General features: G+C 44.8%; 1 protein-coding gene across 1 annotated transcript in view; it reads left to right on the plus strand.

Annotated features, from left to right (window-relative positions):
• The window catches only part of Mtcl1 (microtubule crosslinking factor 1), a 130,350-nt gene that overhangs the window by 68,025 nt on the left and 44,450 nt on the right, over positions 1–17,875 (plus strand). The window contains exons 4-6 of the mRNA XM_013027160.1: positions 5,134–5,193; positions 10,199–11,500; positions 12,600–12,761. Coding sequence (XP_012882614.1) covers positions 5,134–5,193; positions 10,199–11,500; positions 12,600–12,761 — 1,524 coding nt within the window. The remainder of the gene's footprint in view (positions 1–5,133; positions 5,194–10,198; positions 11,501–12,599; positions 12,762–17,875) is intronic.

Below are 17,875 nucleotides of genomic sequence, written 5' to 3' on the forward strand. Positions count from 1 at the left end.
CTTCCTTCCTTCCTTCCTTCCTTCCTTCCTTCCTTCCTTCCTTCTTTCCTTTCCTTCTTTCCTACCTTCCTTTCCTTCTTTCCTACCTTCCGTGTTTACTGATAATGGGGTTTGAGCTCAGGGCCTTTTCTATGACTGATATTCTATAGCTTGAGCCACACCTCCGATCCAGTTTTAAAAATTTTATCCTGGTTAATCAGAGATTGAATCTTTGGACTTTTTCTGCCTTGGCTGGCCTTGAGCCTCTATCCTCAGATCTCTCAGCCTTCTACCAGCCATGTGTAGGATTTATTTTTCTGTGTTGTATAGATCTCAGGGTTTTTTTTTTGTTATTCTCAGAATATTTATATAGTTGTTCTACACACACATGCCAGGGTGGCAGATTCTTTCTTCACTGATTTAAAAGGCTACCTATATGGATGATTAAAATCACATATACTCCCAAAGCTATTTCTGAGCTTTCTGTTTTGTTCCATTCATCTGTGTATCCTTGTTCCAATACAAAACTATTGTGTTGTATTTCTGTATTTAACAGCACAAGCCTACTATTATTATTTTTCCTTTCCAAAGTATTTCTTGGCTATTCTCTCTCATATACACCCCCATCAGAATCAGCAAAGCCTTTCTGCAAAGAGCCAGGTACAAATATTTGAGGTTATTCAGGCCATAGTGGTTTACACTAGTGCTCAGTTCTGCCCTTGACTGCAAAGCAGCTGTAGACAGCGAGGCTGTGTTCTAATGAAATACTGGTTATAAAACAGGCTTGGGCTTGTTTTCTCTTTAGGACAACATGTCACCTCCCCTTTTCTAGATGAAAGTTTTTTTTTTTAAATCAAGTTCAGTGAGACTTTATCCTCAGAAATACATGAAAAGTACACAGTGTTACATACGTGTATAAACCTATTAGGTACATGTTCTATGCATATATATTACATATAAGAGAAGAATTTGGTTAGTAACATAGTCCTCATGAAATGGTTTGGGAGAAATGTTGTGTCTTTATAATGAAAGCATCTTTTAAATGATGCTTCCCATCAGGCAGCATCGGCATTCTTTGCATCAGTCATCAACGTTTTATGGTTTCCTTCACGAGTCCTGCAAATTTCTATTGAACTTTGATGATCACTGCAGTGCTTTCCTCTCATTTGCCATTGTGAGTGGGTGCTGTGATGCCTGTCTTATATTAACCCTGTCTACTCTGTGGTTTGCTATAGCAAGATCACAAGACTCAGAGTTATGCTGCCCATCTGAAAAGGAACGGGAGAGAGGCTGGAGGAATTCACCCACAGTTCCCTGCCTTCTGGCTTTCCCTTCCTGCTGGAGGCCTCTGTGAATGTGATCCTGCCTCCAGGGTCCAGTGCAGCAACTTGTGATTCTGCATGGTCATTAAGAACCTTTTGTGTCCACTGCTAGCTTTCATTTTGAGTTTGTGGCTTTAGTTTTCTTCCAGTGTGTAGAAGGTCTGTGTTCTGTTTTATCAGGAGAGTGTGTTGAAATTCAGAGTAGCTCATTGATGGTCATGATTGTTACCACAGGCTCTGATTTAAAAGGCTTACTTAAAGCCTGAGGAACAGTCCCTCTCACCCTCCTTCCTCCCTTCCTTCCTCTTCTCTTCCGCTTTCTCTTCATGCTTTTCCCTCCCTTCTTCCCTCCCCCCCTCAACCGTTTTGTAACTCTTCCTTGTAGTAAATCATCACAAACAGCTTTCTCACCCTGCTTATTCAAAGGAAAGCAATTTAGCTTCAGGGAGAAGGTGAAGCTCTTGGAAAACCTACTTATGAAAGGGAAAATCTCAGATGATTCTTAAGAAAGGCTTAGCTGCCTGTTGCAGAAGAGTGGCTTTCGATTGGCTCTGTGTTTCCAAAAACAAAGAGAAATAAAGCCATTCCTGCAGCTGGCATATAGAAGTAGCTCCTTCATTGTGTATATATACCACATTTTCTTGATCCATTCATCTACTGAGGGACATCTGGGTTGGTTCCATATCTTAGCTATGGTAAATAATGCTGCAATAAACATAGTTGTACTGGTAGCTTTAGTATGGCCTTGTTTGTGATCATTTGGGTAAATGCCCAAAAGTGGGATTGCTGGATTGTAGGGGAGCTCTATGTGAAGTCTTTTGAGGAACCTCCATACTACTTTCCAAAGTGGTTGAACAAGTTTACACTCCCACCAACAACGAAGTAAGGTTCCCTTCTGTCCACATCCCCTCCAGCATCTGTTTTTGTTAGAGTTCTTGATTTTTGCCATTCTAATTGGGGTGAGGTGGTATCTCAATGTTGTTTTGATTTGCATTTCTTTTATGGCTAGAGAGGTTGAGCATTTCTTCATGTGTCTATTGGCCATCCTTCTTTCTTCTTCAGAGAAGTTTCTCTTTAAGTCTTTAGCCCACTTATTTATTGGGCAGTTGTTTCTTTGAGGATTTGTTGTTGGAGGATTTAATTTTTTGAGTTCCAAGTATATTTTAGATATGAGACCCGGGAATTCTATGCCTCCATCAGAAAGAATGACATTGCCCCATTTGTTAGGAAATGGAAAGGCTTGGAAAAAATTATATTAAGTGAAGTAAGCCAAGCCCAAGGAAACATAGGTCCCATGGTTTCCCTTATTTGCAATATCTAGTATATGTATGAGTCAAGCAGAAAAGGTCAGATAATGTGATGTTAGGAAAATGAACCCTTAGATATGCATTTTAATGTTTTTTTCTTTCATGCATTTGTTTCTAACGCATTTATAAGATTATTTCTTTGTTGCTTTGTATGTCCCTCCCCCACAGTATAACCCCTGCTTTCACTATATTTGATGTCAGTATAATTTGTGGAGGAGAAGGGAAAAAACAAGTCATTTAAGGATACAGGTGGACCCGATGCAACTATGAGAAGTACAAGTAGTCATGTCGAAAATGAACTTTACAACTTTGGTGGGGGGGTAGGATTGGTGGAGGGGCGGGGGAGGCTGGGAAGGGATGTGAAGGGTAAACAAAGGAGGAGGCTGCAATGCTTGATAAGAAATGTATTCATTATCTTGCCCATACAATTGTAACCCCTCTGTATAGTATGTTCACAAAAAATAAAAATTAAAATTAAAAAAAAAAAGAAGTAGCTCCTTCACCACCAACACCACACCAACCCCTACCATCTCCACCCCAGTTAAGTCTGGAACCTATAACTGACTATACTCCTGACTTACCAGCACCCCAGGCTGTCTTTGTAACTTCTTCCTCCTATTTTTCCCTAGGGCTTTCTTTCAAAATACATGGTTTCTTTTATATAAGAGGTCTCCAACCTCTTAGAGGCTAATGGGAAGCTAGAAGTATAATTGTTTCCTATCTTAAAATTCCCCCAGTGAATGGCAAGGCTTGGCATTCCGCGAGGGAAATGCTTTGACTAGCACAGAGTCAATGGACTTGAGTTCTCCCTGGATGTAACTTGCATAGGCACCTCCTCTCTAAACTGTCGTGATGCTGAGAAGCTGTACAGAGGCAAAGCCAGAGAAGTCCAGTACAGAGCCCTGCTTGCAGAGTTGAAGGAGGGGTTACTGAGATTCTTTGTGCCAGACTGGCCAGGATCTGTTTGCTGTTTACTTGCCCTGGTACTGTTCACTCCCATTTTCTTCAAGGGATGCTACACATCTCTTCATGTTTCTCCAGGATGCACCTCTTCTTGCAGGTCTTTCTGTTTGTCTTTGTACTCTTTCTTGGCAGGATCAGTTCTGGCTCCTGCTAGTTAGTTTTTAACATCCTGTAGTCCTGTGACTCATACCTATGTTTCAGTTGATTCCATTTCCTCCCTGGAGGGTAAAGGTGCACCTGTAATGTCACTCACTAAGAGTTCCTGGCCACAGTTCTTTTACTGGGAAATTACACTTCTTCATCCATGAATTCAACCAACCATGACTCAAAATATCTGAAAAATCTTTTGTCTGTGCTGAACATGTGCAGGCTTTGTTTTTCTTGTAGTTATTACCTAAACAACATTGTATAACAGCTATTTAAACAGTCTTGCATCCTATTAGGTATTATAAGTAATCTCAGAATGACTTAAAAATGCATGGAGGATTTTTGGGGGTTCTATGCGAATATGGCATACTTTTATGTAAGAAATGAGCACTGGAGGATTTTGGTATCCTGGTGGGGGAGGGAAGACTCTTGGTATTGGGAGATGGTTGTGTGGGAAACTAGGCAGGTACCAAATTGGAATAAATTACTGACCCCTGTAAAATGCTGGTTTGATCATGAATTGCTTTTTAGCAAGAAGTTTAAAACCTAATCTGGGCTGGTATATAATCCTATAATCCTAAATATTAGGGAGGTAGAGATCTGAAGAGTTGTTCCAAACCAACTTGGACAAATGTTCATGAGACTTATCTAAAAAATTTTTAAAAATAAGTGTAGTACCCCCTACCCCTAAAAAATTGTAACGTAGATAAAGTTTTTTTTTTTTAAATTTTTTCTTCATGAACAGGAGACATTGACTTACCCATTTCTACCACTTTTTTTTTTCTGGTCCTGGGGTTTGAACTCTGGGCCTGGGTGCTGTCCCTAAGCTTTTGTGCTCAAGGCTAGCACTATACCACTTGAGCCATGTCTCCACTTTTAGCTTTTTCTGTGATTAATTAGAGATAAGAGTCTCATGGACTTTCCTGCCTGTGCTGGCTTCAAACCGTGATCCTCAGATCTCAGCCTCCTGAGTAGCTAGGATTACAGGTGTGAGCCACTAGCACCTGGCCTTTCTACCATTTTTTTTTATCTAACCACTCAGGAAACACCAATTAATTTTGATAGGAGACCAAACAAATCATAATCAGGAAATAAGCCAGTTCCAGAAATTCCATATCTCTCCTATCTTTGGCCTCTTTTTGCCTTTTCTTCATTTTTCTAAATTATTCAAGCCATCTTTCTTTTTCACTAAATTGAATCATTGAGGAATCCATCCCCTAATATGATAATTAGAGTATAAAGTGTCTTAGTGCTCAAAGACCTCACAAATGCATTTAAATGTTGAGTCTAAATTGTTTCTCAATAATAAAGGAAAACAGCTTCTGTGAATGCATGTCCCACTCATAGGGTGAGACACATTGCCAGGTGTCCTGTGTCATTCTTTAATAACGGAATGTCACTTGGCTCTGTTCCAGAGTTCCCTAAAGAGAAGAAGCAGCCGGGAAATGTTCAAAGAGAAGAAAACCTTTAACCAGGTAAGCTGAGGCCTTCATTCAAAATGTTTTGTCTCGGAAAGAGGAAGCTTACCTTGCTTTGAATTGTCTTGAAACAGTCAAAGAAACATTACTTGCCCAAACATCTGTATTTATACAAAACTTCCATAGGTGAACATTTTATTTCTGAAACTACAGCTTCTTCTGTTGATTTCTCTCATGCATTGACAGCTTTTTAGGAAAGAGAAGAAACTTGCTTTGTGTGAAAATATAACTAGGTGTAGTCCCAGGAGCTGGCCATATTGGTAGAAATGCTTTGGCCTTCAGAGTCATTCATACAGTAAAGTAATTCAGCTACTAGACAGTTTGGTCATTCATTAGCCATTGTTTTGAGAGTGTATGTGTTTTAAATGTGTAGCTGAAGAATATGGAAAGAAAATTTAATTTCCAAATGGAAAGTAAATATTTAAGCTGAATAATTGGTAAAGGCTCAGTTAGCCCTCCCTATGTACATGATAATGTGTTCTACAAAGCTTTCTTAGCTCTTCTGAAAGTTGTTTTACTGGATTCCTTTCTTCTCTTTAAAATTGCTGCTAGTATTAGGTTCTGGATAGAACAAAGGTTGCATTGGGCTATCAGCTCACCAAACACTTAAGAGCAAGTAGTAATTGGAGAAATACAATAAGTCAAAGTTTTGAGGAAGGCCCAAAGGCTTCAGTGTAGTACTACCCTGAAAATTCCTCTTTCCTGATTCCCTCTGGTTCCTATGTTCTCCAAACTCATGGAGGAGGGTCCAGTCTCCTGAGCAACAGGAATGCCAAGGATTAACTATTTTCTTTCACCCTTAGCCTTCTAAATCTCATTCTGAAGTCCATTTATCACAGGGAAATTAAGGGCATCTCATTGCTGGGCTCCTCCCCTTCCTGAGCTTAGAATTTGTTTCCATCTTTCTGGCTCTTGGCCAGCAAAAAGCTTTTCTCTTCTTTACCTATGATAAGAGGAACAGCATTTACCCATGGGTAAAACAGGACAACCATAGCTGCTACTGCTCCCTGGGTGGGGATGTGTGGGTTTGCCCTGCTCTGCCGGTGGGGTAATTGAGAAAAGAGTTTCTGTCCAGCAGAATGGTGGAATGGAGCACCTCGGGAACTGCAGGTCGGCCACCAAAACCCAAAGGAAGCTGGCGCCTCGGCGCAAGGTAGGCATGCGGGCAGTCAGCCGCTGGAGTGCTGGCTAGATGGCAGACTTGCAAGCCAGAGAATATATACTAAATTATGGCAGTATATTTCTGTTGCTTGTCAAGGCCTTTCCAGCTGGTGGTGACGGTGCTGGTCTCTGTGTGTTTGAACCTGTGCCATGCTTGCCTTCTCTGCACTCAGAGGGAATAGTTTCATGTGGAAAGTTAGACTTGGTCTTGTGCTTTCATACTGCATTCTGGGAGCTATCCTCTGGGCTCTTGGAATCAGAGCTTGGTACTCTTAATCTTAGGGTGCAGTCTAGAGGCCTCCCCTACAGTCTTGGCTCCCAATAGTTGAGCCAAGGCTAGGATTATCCTTCTGATAATAATGGCTACCCCACTCAGTTTCCTCCCAGGATTAGGATATGCTCTCTCACACACAGGCTTCCCTGGGAAGTGGGCCCCATGCCAGTGCAGTGGCCTCGGGGAAGGAATCTGACTCCTTCATTTACCACCCACTCCTTTGGCTCCAAGGTTGTCGTTCTATCTGACTCTGCTTCAGGCTTGGTGGCAGCTTTGTAGTGCATGAGCGTTGAGTTGAAATGACAGCATGCTTTCCCATATGTCAGGCTCCTACTATTTCTATAGTTTCTTTCTTTAGGGAACAAGAAGACTTTGTGGACATTTTGTCATTCCTCAGGTAATCTGCAGATCGATGGTCACTAGGGCCTGTCATGGAGTGCCACTTTAACTAACCTGGTTTAGGCTCCAGGAGATAGGGAGAAAATGGTGTTAGCCATAGTAGGCTTGTAGGGGGGGTTAGTGGATAGATGGAAAGAGTAAAAGGTTCAAGGTTTTCAGAAAGCCATAGTTATTGGAGGGCTCTGTGTGATTTTCTACTGGCATAAAGGAGTGTAGATATATACTCAGAACTTCCACAATATTTTACTGTCCTTTTCAGAGGCCCTCCTTCCCCCCAATTCTTTATTTTGCTTTGGGGGAAGGGAGAAGCTCTTAGAAGAGCTGTCTGAGAGTTTCTGATCCAGAGACTTTGTGAGCTGTGTAGACCCCTTTCACTTCTAACACATCAGGGCCTCTCATTGGTTACTGTCCATCCCTTTCTATGGCCTAGTTTGGAGTCTCAGGCTGGAGGTGGCCAGAGGATGGAGCCCAGTGTCTCCATTGCTGGACCAAGTTCTCTTCAGTGATATCTACTGCCCAGATTTATCTGCTTCAGAGGTGGAAATGGGATCCTTTAGGCAATTTTGGTACAGGGCCAAATGCTGGCTATCTGGATAAGGCTGGGTTGAGGAGCCTCCTCTGTCTTCCTCACATTTAATTCCCCCAAGAATTCACTTAAGTTATCTACAATCTTTCTCCATGGATGAGTCTTTTACCTTCCTTTAAAGTCCATTTTTTATTTATTACACATCAGTCAAAAGGTGCTTTTAATTGTGCTACTTTAGAAAGTTCTAAGACACTGGGGTTGTTTAAAAATAATGCCAGTTTCTGCTACAGAGTTGGTACTCAATATTTGCTGAATGAATGAATAAGGAATGAGCAAGTATGCTTTCTGTTTGGTACGAGGATAAACAGTGTATTTTTTAAGGCCTGTGTAGGCTCTACTTTAAAAAAAGTTATTACTGTTGTATCAATGATAACTCATTTTTCTCAGTGGTTATGAGTAGGACAATAACCCTTTTTTATGTCTCTCTAACTAACACCTAACCACATTGCTAATGTGATAAGTTCTTATAACTTAAAGGTTATTTATAGATTACTCCCCTGTCAAATGGGGAAAGGACTAAGCAGGGGAAGGAAACAGGGCTACCAGCTACATTCATAATTTTAATTCAGACAAAGTAGCAAGTTAGATTTAGGGCACTAGGGTAAGATGATTTGCCAGTTACAACCCACTTTGTGCATTTCTTTTTTTGTTGTTGTTGGTTGTAGGGCTTGAATGCTGTCCCTGAGCTCTTCAGCTCAAAGCTAGCACTCTACCTCTTGAGCCACAGTGCCACTTTTGGGTTTTCTGGTGGTTTATTGTAGATACGTAGATAAGAGTCTCATGGACTTTCTTGCCCAGGCTGGCTTTGAACTGTGATCCTCAGATCTCAGCCTCCTGAGTAGCTAGGATTACAGGCATGAGCCACCAATGCTCAGCTTGTAGGTATTATTTTAATGACCTCATAATGACATTGTGGTTCAGGGAGGATCCTGCTTTGGGAGACAGTATCATTTCACCTAAGTCCTTGGATAGTGTTTGGGGACAAAGCTAGGGCTATGAATAGCATATTGGACCCCAAACCCAACAGGACTGGTTTTGTCCTCTTCCTCTCAGAGGACAGTGGGAATTCATTTCTCCTCCCATGGCTTTATGGGAGAGAAGAGAGGCCAAGGTAGGGAGAAAAGGAAAGTTAGGTTAGTGTCTGTTTTATGGCTTATATGCTGCCAGAATATGGCAGAGTGAGGTGGGTCCTCTGAGCATGAAAGTTATGCTGACTCTACCAGATCTTTTGAACAAAAGTGATCCTTTGTCAGAGTTACTAGTTTCACCCCCAGACAGTGGATTTGTTCTTATGGGTGGTTAAGCAGCCTGGCCCACGGTGTGGTGAATCTCAAAGCTATAGTTAACACTTTATCCATGGGATACAGAAGCCTTTACTAGTGTCATTGCCCCACTCCTCCCATTGCCCTTTGAAATTTCTGTTAACCAATCAAAGATGAAATTGGTCATTGTTCCCATTCACTGAATATGAATAATAAAACAACTTTGTAAGGCCTGGATAGAATTCATATTGTTTCAAAGCATGGAGACTCTGATTAGAAAGGCAGAGTTGACTTTCTACTTGGTCTAGAAAGTGCCTCCAACCAGCCAATGCAGGCTATTTGGCATTATAGGCCATTAGTGGCAGAACTTTGCTTTGGTACCTGGTTGCTCTACCACTTCAGTTACATCTCTAGTCCTGAAAAGCCTTTGGGAACTCTCCAGAAATCTCTGGTATTTCCCTCTGGTATTCTGCTGAGAATTACTCAGGTTTGCAAACACTTGACTGAGTTAACTTCCTACTGTAGTATCATAGCAACTGAAGGGAACAGGGTGGGACCAAAGGTCAAGTGGCTCTTGCAGAACAAGCTTGGCCATAGCCTGGTTTTTTTGGTTTGTGGTGGCCAACATGTGTTAGTCATAAGCACTTGATACTGACATAGCACCTCCACTTCCAAAGACCCCTTGTGCTCATCACCTCATTGTCCTGTCTTTATATCATTCTTCTGGTATTTTGAGAAAGGGGAGATGGCAAGGGAGAGGTCCATTGCCAATTGGTGGAAAGCTGGGCTCGGATTGGGAGGTACTTGATTTCCTCATCCTGGTGGAACCTTGTAGATTACCAGCCACTTAGAATGAGAGGGATCTTCACTGGGGAGGAAAAATGCAGACCCTGAACCCCATACCAGGATTCAATGACGGGTTCTGGTGTCTTTCAAAGTGTTGGTGATAAAAATCGCTGGTCACATACAGTCACCATATTACTGATGGTTGTTGGTTTCATTTCATTTTCTCTTGCATTCATGACTTGTATGGTGATTTTCTTGTGCATGCTTTTTACCAAAACTAATCCTTCAGTTTCTTGTCTCCTGTAAAAAGCAAACAAACTATGGGCCTTTCTTAGGTCTCATCCATGAAGATTCTGGGCTCCCTGATGCTTTGTCCTGGCTCCCTTCTCCACGTAACTTGACAGCACCGGCAGAGAAATTGGTGTTTTGTGTTTATGTGTGTGTTTTGGGGGCGAGGTGCGAGGGGAATCATCAAAAACACGAACATTTGGTATTTTCAAATAACCCTTCTCCCGGGCTGTTCTTTCCTGGCAGGAAGACAGTGCCGATTTGAAGTGCCAGCTGCAATTTGCCAAAGAGGAAGCCTCCCTGATGCGCAAAAAGATGGCCAAGCTGGGGAGGGAGAAGGACGAGTTAGAGCAGGAGCTCCAGAAGTACAAGTCACTCTATGGTGATGTGGATAGCCCCCTCCCCACAGGGGAAGCCGGGGGACCCCCCAGTACCAGGGAGGCAGAGCTAAAGCTACGGCTGAAGCTGGTAGAGGAGGAAGCCAACATCTTGGGCAGGAAGATTGTGGAGCTAGAGGTGGAGAACCGAGGCCTCAAAGCAGAGATGGAGGACATGCGGATTCAGCATGAGCGTGAAGGAACAGGCCGGGACCACGTGCCAAGCATTCCTACCTCACCCTTTGGGGACTCTCTGGAGTCCTCTGCAGAGCTCCGCCGACACTTGCAGTTTGTGGAAGAGGAGGCGGAGCTGCTGAGGAGGTCCATATCTGAGATCGAAGACCACAACCGGCAGTTGACCAATGAGCTGAGCAAGTTCAAGTTTGAACCTCGCCAGGAGCCAGGATGGCTTGGAGATAGCACAGGTAAGGGCCCTGGAACGGGGGTGCCACTGCAGGAGGAATTAAAGTCTGCCAGGCTGCAGATCAGTGAGCTGAGTGGGAAGGTCATGAAGCTCCAGTATGAGAACCGAGTGCTGTTGTCCAATGTCCAGCGCTGCGACCTGGCTGCCCACCTGGGGCTGCGTGCCCCAAGCCCTAGGGACAGTGATGCCGACAGTGACACAGGCAAGAAAGAGAGTGATGGGGAAGAAGGCCGCCTGCCCCAGCCCAAACGGGAAGGACCAGTGGGTGGGGAAAGTGACTCGGAGGACATGTTTGAGAAAACATCAGGCTTTGGGAGTGGCAAGCCTTCAGAGGCAAGCGAGCAGTGTCCAGTAGAGCTTCTGAGAGCCCGAGAGGACACCGAATGCTTGGTGACCTTAAAGCAGGAGGCCCAGCGACTGGAGAGGACTGTGGAGCGCCTCATCATGGACACAGATGACTTCATCCATGACTCAGGGCTGCAGGACAGCAGCCTGGCCTTGACTGGGATCCAGGGTGAGGGTGAAAGGGGCCAGAATGAACCCCACCTGCTGGGGACCATCAGTGTAAAGATGAAAGCTTTCAGGAAAGAGCTGCAGGCCTTTCTGGAACAGGTGACCCGGATTGGGGATGGGCTGTCACCTTTGTCCCACCTCACGGAGTCATCGAGCTTCCTCTCCACGGTGACCTCTGTGTCCCGGGACTCCCCCATCGGGAACCTGGGGAAGGAGCTGGGCCCAGACTTGCAGGTAAGGGGGCTTCTGGCTTTGCCTCCCTGCTCCGTCTTGCTCTTCCTCCTCCTGGCTGGCATTTTTGCTCTGGGGCTCGCATTGCTCACGGCTGCTTGGTTATGATTTCAGACCTGCATTTGTACTAAAGCCTCCAGCACCAACCAAATCCTTTCTCTTGGTTGGGTTGTTTTGTTTTGTTTTTTTTTTTTAAGTTCTCTTTATTTCCTTGTTTCTTCCTCCGTTTCTTCTTTTGATTTTTAACTTTGTGGCTGCTGGTAGCTCAGAGGCCCCCCCCCTCATGACAAGGCTAAACCTAGTGGGGGCTCTAGAGACCAACACAGCCTGTCCCTGCTCCTTTCTCAAACAACCAGCCACCTCGATGAAGAAATAATAAGGAGTTTAAGACAGATACCAACTCCTGCCACAGTCAGGATGGTTAGCAGACTCGCTCGTAAGCATCCGAATCCCTGCATGGGTTTCTCCCCAGAGGGACACAGTGCAGTTCTGAGAGGCCTTAGGTGACCCAGGCCCATTCACTCCCACTGGAAGATAAGCCAGGCTTGGGGAGAGGCGCCCCCATTCTGAGAGAAGGTTGTTTTTGATGGAAATTCCCACTGCCGGCTCACCCCTGCTGCCCTCCTGTGCTGCTGAGGGCAAGGCATGGAGGGGCTCACAAGGACCGCTTTCCCAGGCATCACCCTGGGTGCATGGCCCAGCTGCCACCCTGGACTGTGCCTTGTGCTGCTCAACCCACAAGTAAGGAAGGCAGAGCCTGTTTTCTGTGTCCCTCATGGCTAGTGTGCTCTCCATTGAGTCGTATGTGATTCTGTGTCTCCATTGCACGCGCTTCATCCATTACTAGTGTTTGCATTCCCCGCCCCCTTTCTCTTCTCAATTTCTAGATACTTCATTCCATCTTCATTTTACTTCTCATTTTCCTTTGCCACTGTGTTTACGCTGGTTTTCCTGTTCATGATTTTGTCTGGTAGTTTTTTCATTGTCTGCCTTACCGGTTTTGCTTTATCCACCTCCCTACCCTTTATCTGCTTGTCCTCTGTTTCTCGTTTAAAAATCGAAATCTCAAAACACAAACAAATCCTTCCCGTGCACCTAACAGTGGAAACTGAGAGATCAGCTGGAGTGGTCGCTCTCTCAGGAGCGCGGGGACGAGAGAGATGGCCTGCGCCTCCGAGCTGCCGCACGAGAGCTGCACCGCCGGGCTGACGGGGATGTTGGGAACCACCGGCCTGGAGGCCAGAGCGGCTTCAACCTGCTAGAGGTGAGTGTGCTAGCTGAAGGCCGTTCCACCTCTTTCTACCCATTTTCTGTGTGTCTGGCTGTGTGATGTTTCCCATGGGACAATGTCCTTAGGCAAACGTAGAAGGAAGACCTGGAACCAGGTAGAACTTAACCTGGAGTCAGAATCCATTGCAGGTAATGACAAGCAGGATATGTACAAGGGTGCAGATGGGTGACCTGCAACTGTCCTTGTCAAATGGGAGGGATAGCTCACAGCAACATCCTCCCTTTCTTCACCCCCCAGAACTGGACACCCGAGTCACAGAGGTACCTGGAGGAGTGAGCAGACAGGCTGGATTGACTTGCAAGTGTCCAATGGCTTCCTGCCCTACAGCAGAGAAGGCAGAATCTTTGTTGGTCTAGAAGAAGCTTTCCTTTTCTTCTATTCTTCATTGCCTGTGTCTCCTATGACTTGCCCCATGGTCTCTGGCAACACTTGTTTTGGCCTATTGGTAGAATCAAGGATGTTTTCTCTCCCACTTGTGGCATCCTCAGTCAGCTCTGTTACCATAGTAACAATTCGTACACACAACTGCAGCCGCCTTTATTGCTGAAACTATCGGTCGTTCTGTAAGAAGGGAGCTTTGAAACAAGGCACCCCACACAGAACAGAAAGGTCTGCCCCAGCAGCAGGCCCTGGCTGGATCCCTGCCTGGCACTCAGGGTATTAGCATTTTTACAGCGGCACATTCTCTATTAGAAAAGGGCATGTCTTCCCAGACACAGAAGAACCTCCTCTCTTAATACTGAGACATGGGAGTAACTCCCCCAGGGCAGAGCTGAGAGAGAGGTATAACAGCTGGAAGCAAACAGATCACCAGGCAAAAAAGCTGGTCTCTGTAATTAAGAAATGTCGCCCCAGGTCCATGTGGTGTGTTGCTGGTGAAGTAGGAACCAACGCCATTATAGCATTAGCTACTGTGGAGCCGTTGCTCCTCCCACAAGAGACCAAATGGGTCTGATTTGTGGCATTTCCCCTGGCCTTGGTAAGAGAGTGCATTATGTCTGTACCTTTGTGCACACAAGGACATGAAAATCATTTTCTGAAAGCTTAAACAAAAGCTAAAAAGTATTAGGAAACACCATGTACAGTCCTGTCCTGTCATCTTCATGCTAACTGAGAGGCCAGAGTCACCTGAGAAGGTGGCAGACAGGTCCATACCCCAGAGGAAAATAAGTGTGGTACCACTCTGTGTACTAAAAAGGTGTGGCAGGAGATGCTCCCCACACCAAAGAGCCAAGCACACACTTGTGTAGCCTTGTGGGAAGCAGGCAGTCTTAGCATGCCCATTGGAGGGGTGTAGGGTGTCACCATAGGAACTGGAGAGGTCACCTGGTGAGAACACCCAGTTTGAGCATCTGCCATCTTACATTTAACATTTCCTGAACAACATTGTTAGACACAGAGTTAGGCAATGTGACATCATACCCACTTCAGTATGTGATATTTCAAAAACAGCAAGTCAGATGTTCCTCTCTTTTATATCAGAAGCAAAACAGAATAGCTGAATGTTTGGGACATTCATTTATTTTCCCCATGGATTTAGTGAGTTAACCCATATGACTTACTGGAACTTTCCCAGGAAGTACTTTTGTTAGCTTGTACTGTGTGCAGGGTCATCCCCTGAGAATGCTGGATATGTGGGCAGTTACAAACTCAAAAGGCTGGACAGAGAACCTCAGGAAGGTCCATTTCCCAGCCTCTAATTAAGGCTATTGCACCAAGCTAATTTTAGCAGGGGCATTGTAGAAAATTACCAATGTGGTTTTTCAGGCAAGTCTCATGGCTTCTACTTTCTCATCTGTGAGGCTGTGAGGTATAAGGGTCGCAATACTGCCTGCCTCATCGTGTAGGGGGAGGTGACTTCCAGAACCAATGAGCTGCTAAATGAGGAAGTGTCTCAAAAATACCAGATGCTGTGACCCTGAAAAGGAGGGTTAATATAAAGAGAAGCCACTATGTGCCAACTTTGTAGAGTGCCAGGAGGGCCCCCATCATGGTATCAGTTTTCTGTGCCCTTTCTCCTTTTCCACAGTTGTTTCCCAATCCTGGGTCAGAACCATAGCTCAGGCTGTACACAGCTCCTTTTCCAGGGGCCCCTCATTCAGGCCATGTTGTATCCAGTCGTGGCTAGGGAAGCTCTGTGAGTATTGGAGATCTTCTCACACTGGAGCAATGATCAGGTGCCACACAAATGCATGCATCCCAGAGAGTCATCTACTAGCACAGAGAAAAATAAAACACTTGGCTAAATGACAAGGACAGGCAACATCCACAAGAGGCAGATGAATCATGCTGGATGGTGCCATATGGTGACATGGGGATCACTGACACGTGTAATTCAGTTAAAGCAAAGGAGAATGGCTGGTCTTTAGACTTACTCTCTTGTTCCATAATGAGGAAAATGAGGCCTGGGAAGTAAAGCCTTTACTAATGAGCCTCTAGGCAAATTGGTCACAAACTAGATTCTGAGCTCTGGCAGAGAAGCCAGTCAGCACCGAGCCTGGGCTGTGTTTCTAGTCACCGTCACTCAGGGGATTGACCATACAGCCAGCTATCTGCCTTGGTAGTCATTTCACTTTCTTATTTTAATGGAAGGCCTAGAGGAGGGAGCATTGTTTCCTAGAAGGGACTGGAGTGTTAATCAGGACTCATGAGTCCTTCCTCTTTCATCCTTCCCTCTGACATTTGTAGTCACAAAGGCATTTCACATGGAAGAGAAAACTTGAGAATGCAAACACATTCTATTTTGAAAGAGGCTTTTCATGAAGCCCCTTCAGTATGTCCACATGCTTCCTTTGGCTAGAAGGGCTGATTGTCAGTCCCTGTAGGGCCTGGATCAGGGATGATGCCATAGTCTGGCTAACCTGGTTGTGAAATGTATGTTTATGTGAAAGGGCGCATTTACAAGGACTAATGAAAAGACCCCTAAATTCATTGTGAGCAGTATATGTTTGTGAAAAGCTATCATGGAAATGGCACACAGAGCTCCCCTGGAACAGCAACTCAACCCAAAAAGGCTCTCTGTGTTAAAGGCTCCATGACTCAGTCACTGACAAAAGACAAATGTGCCCCCTTCCCTTCCTTTCTTAACCTCCCCTCTCCTCCCTTTCCTCTTCTCCTCTTCTCCCTTCTCCCCCTTTCCTCTTTTCCCCTTTTGCCCTTCTCCCCTTCTCCTCTCACCAGCTTCATCCCTTCCCCTTCCTACCTCCCCTCTCTACCTGTCCCTCTTCTCCCTTCCTCTACTGGCCCTTCCTTTCTCTCACTCTCCCCTCTCTTTCCTTCCTTTCTCTTCCCTTGGATGGGAAAGGATAGAACTCAGGGCCTTGCAGATACTCTGCCTGCGGAGTACACTGCCACTGGGCCACACCCTGAGCCCCAGCCCCAGATATTCTCATCCTGAAAGAGGCCAGCATGCAGTTGAATACAGTTGAAGATGTGCTGCTAGCAGTTGTCTTTATGTCCTTCACTGCCCTTTAAATAACCACTGATTTTGTCCTCTGGCCAACTACTTGTAGCTGTGTGGAGTCCTCTTTGTGCTCCTTGTCATTAGTTACTGGGGGGCTGGGAAGATGGCAGCAGTACTAGCACAAAAGAAGAGACAGCTTTGTAAATTTCTGAAGTTGTCTATAAGGATCAAGCCCCATTTGTGAACTTGACTTTAGACATTTTCATATTTGGGGATAGAGAAAGAAGATAAGTTGTTAGTTTGGAAGATGATATTTTAGCCATGTTTAAATTACAGTAGTACCAACAGCAGCAGTAATAACACCAAGGAGATAAATAAAAGTCTGTCTTTTACTGTCAGCGGACAGGGGACTGCTGCTCGGCTGACACCCATCACTACACTTAGAGAAAGCAAAGTGTTTCCAGGCCAGCTTTCTTTTCTTTTTCTTTTTTCTCCCCTTTTCTTTTGTTCTCTTCTTTCCTTCTTCTTTCCTCCCTCCCTTTTCTTTTCCTTTCCTTCCTTTCTTTTCCTTTCCTTCCTTCCCTCCCAACCCTCCCTTCCCCCTCCATTTCTGGCTTTTTGCTGGTTAACTGGCAAGTCTCATGGACTTTTCTTCTTGAGTTGGCTTTGAACCTTGATTCTCAGATCTCAGCCTTCTGAGTAGTAGCTAGGATTGCAAATGTTAATCATCAGCACCTAGCTGGTCTAACATTCTTAACACAACCACAACTAGAATAAACAAAAGTCAGAGCTCCTGAACATCCACAATTAATACAACTATGTAGACCTTAACTACTAAAAACTAAAGATAGGCTTCCTGATGCTTACCACAGGCTATATTGCACTATATAGAAAGAGGAGGCAGAGTAAACCTACCCCATATACACCTCAGCAGGCCCAGTGCCTGATGTGTATTGTGAACAAGAAGACTTGGGGAAAAAAAGCCCAAAAAACTAAAGACAGCCCAACAGACTTCAGAAGGAAGTCTGTTGCCTGTTGATCCCTGTAGATATTGATTGGCCAGATGCTAGCACCGTTTGCTGGCCTCTTCCCCTCTACCTCCCATTAAACATGCTGAGAGATTCACATTTGTGAAGAGCACAGTGTATAGAATTTTTCAGGTGGAATGTTCCAGGCCCCTTAAAAATAGTTCTGAATGAGAAGTGGCCATGCACGGACACTGGTCAGATTTCACATATAAATGAAACCAAGCCTGTGCCCAGAGGATTGAGTTTCTGGGTCAGAAATCTCAAAGAGCTTTTCTCCCTGGCTCCTCCTTTTATCCTTTAATCATCGAAGCACACTGAGCATCTGAGATCACTATGCCTCAGCTGTGAATACCATGTGAATACCAACCGCAGAAAAACTGTGTGGGATTTATGCCAAGTATTTGTACACATGTGTTGACCTCATAGCCCGCGTTTGAAAGGAGTGGTGGCAGAACTGGCAAGGATAAAATGGAGCCCACCAGAAGTGAAGTCATGGTAATGGAGGCATTGTAGAGTCCTGGTGTGTAAGTTGCATTGCTGAGTATTTATTATAGGGCCCATAATGAAAAGCATTTCTGTATTTTATTTTGTTTGCTGGTACTGGGACTTGAACTCAGGCCCTTGTGCTGACTTAGTTTGCTTGCTCATGGCTGGTG

Source organism: Dipodomys ordii, unplaced genomic scaffold, assembly GCF_000151885.1.
Source record: "Dipodomys ordii isolate 6190 unplaced genomic scaffold, Dord_2.0 Scaffold100, whole genome shotgun sequence".
NCBI classification, from domain to species: domain Eukaryota; kingdom Metazoa; phylum Chordata; class Mammalia; order Rodentia; family Heteromyidae; genus Dipodomys; species Dipodomys ordii.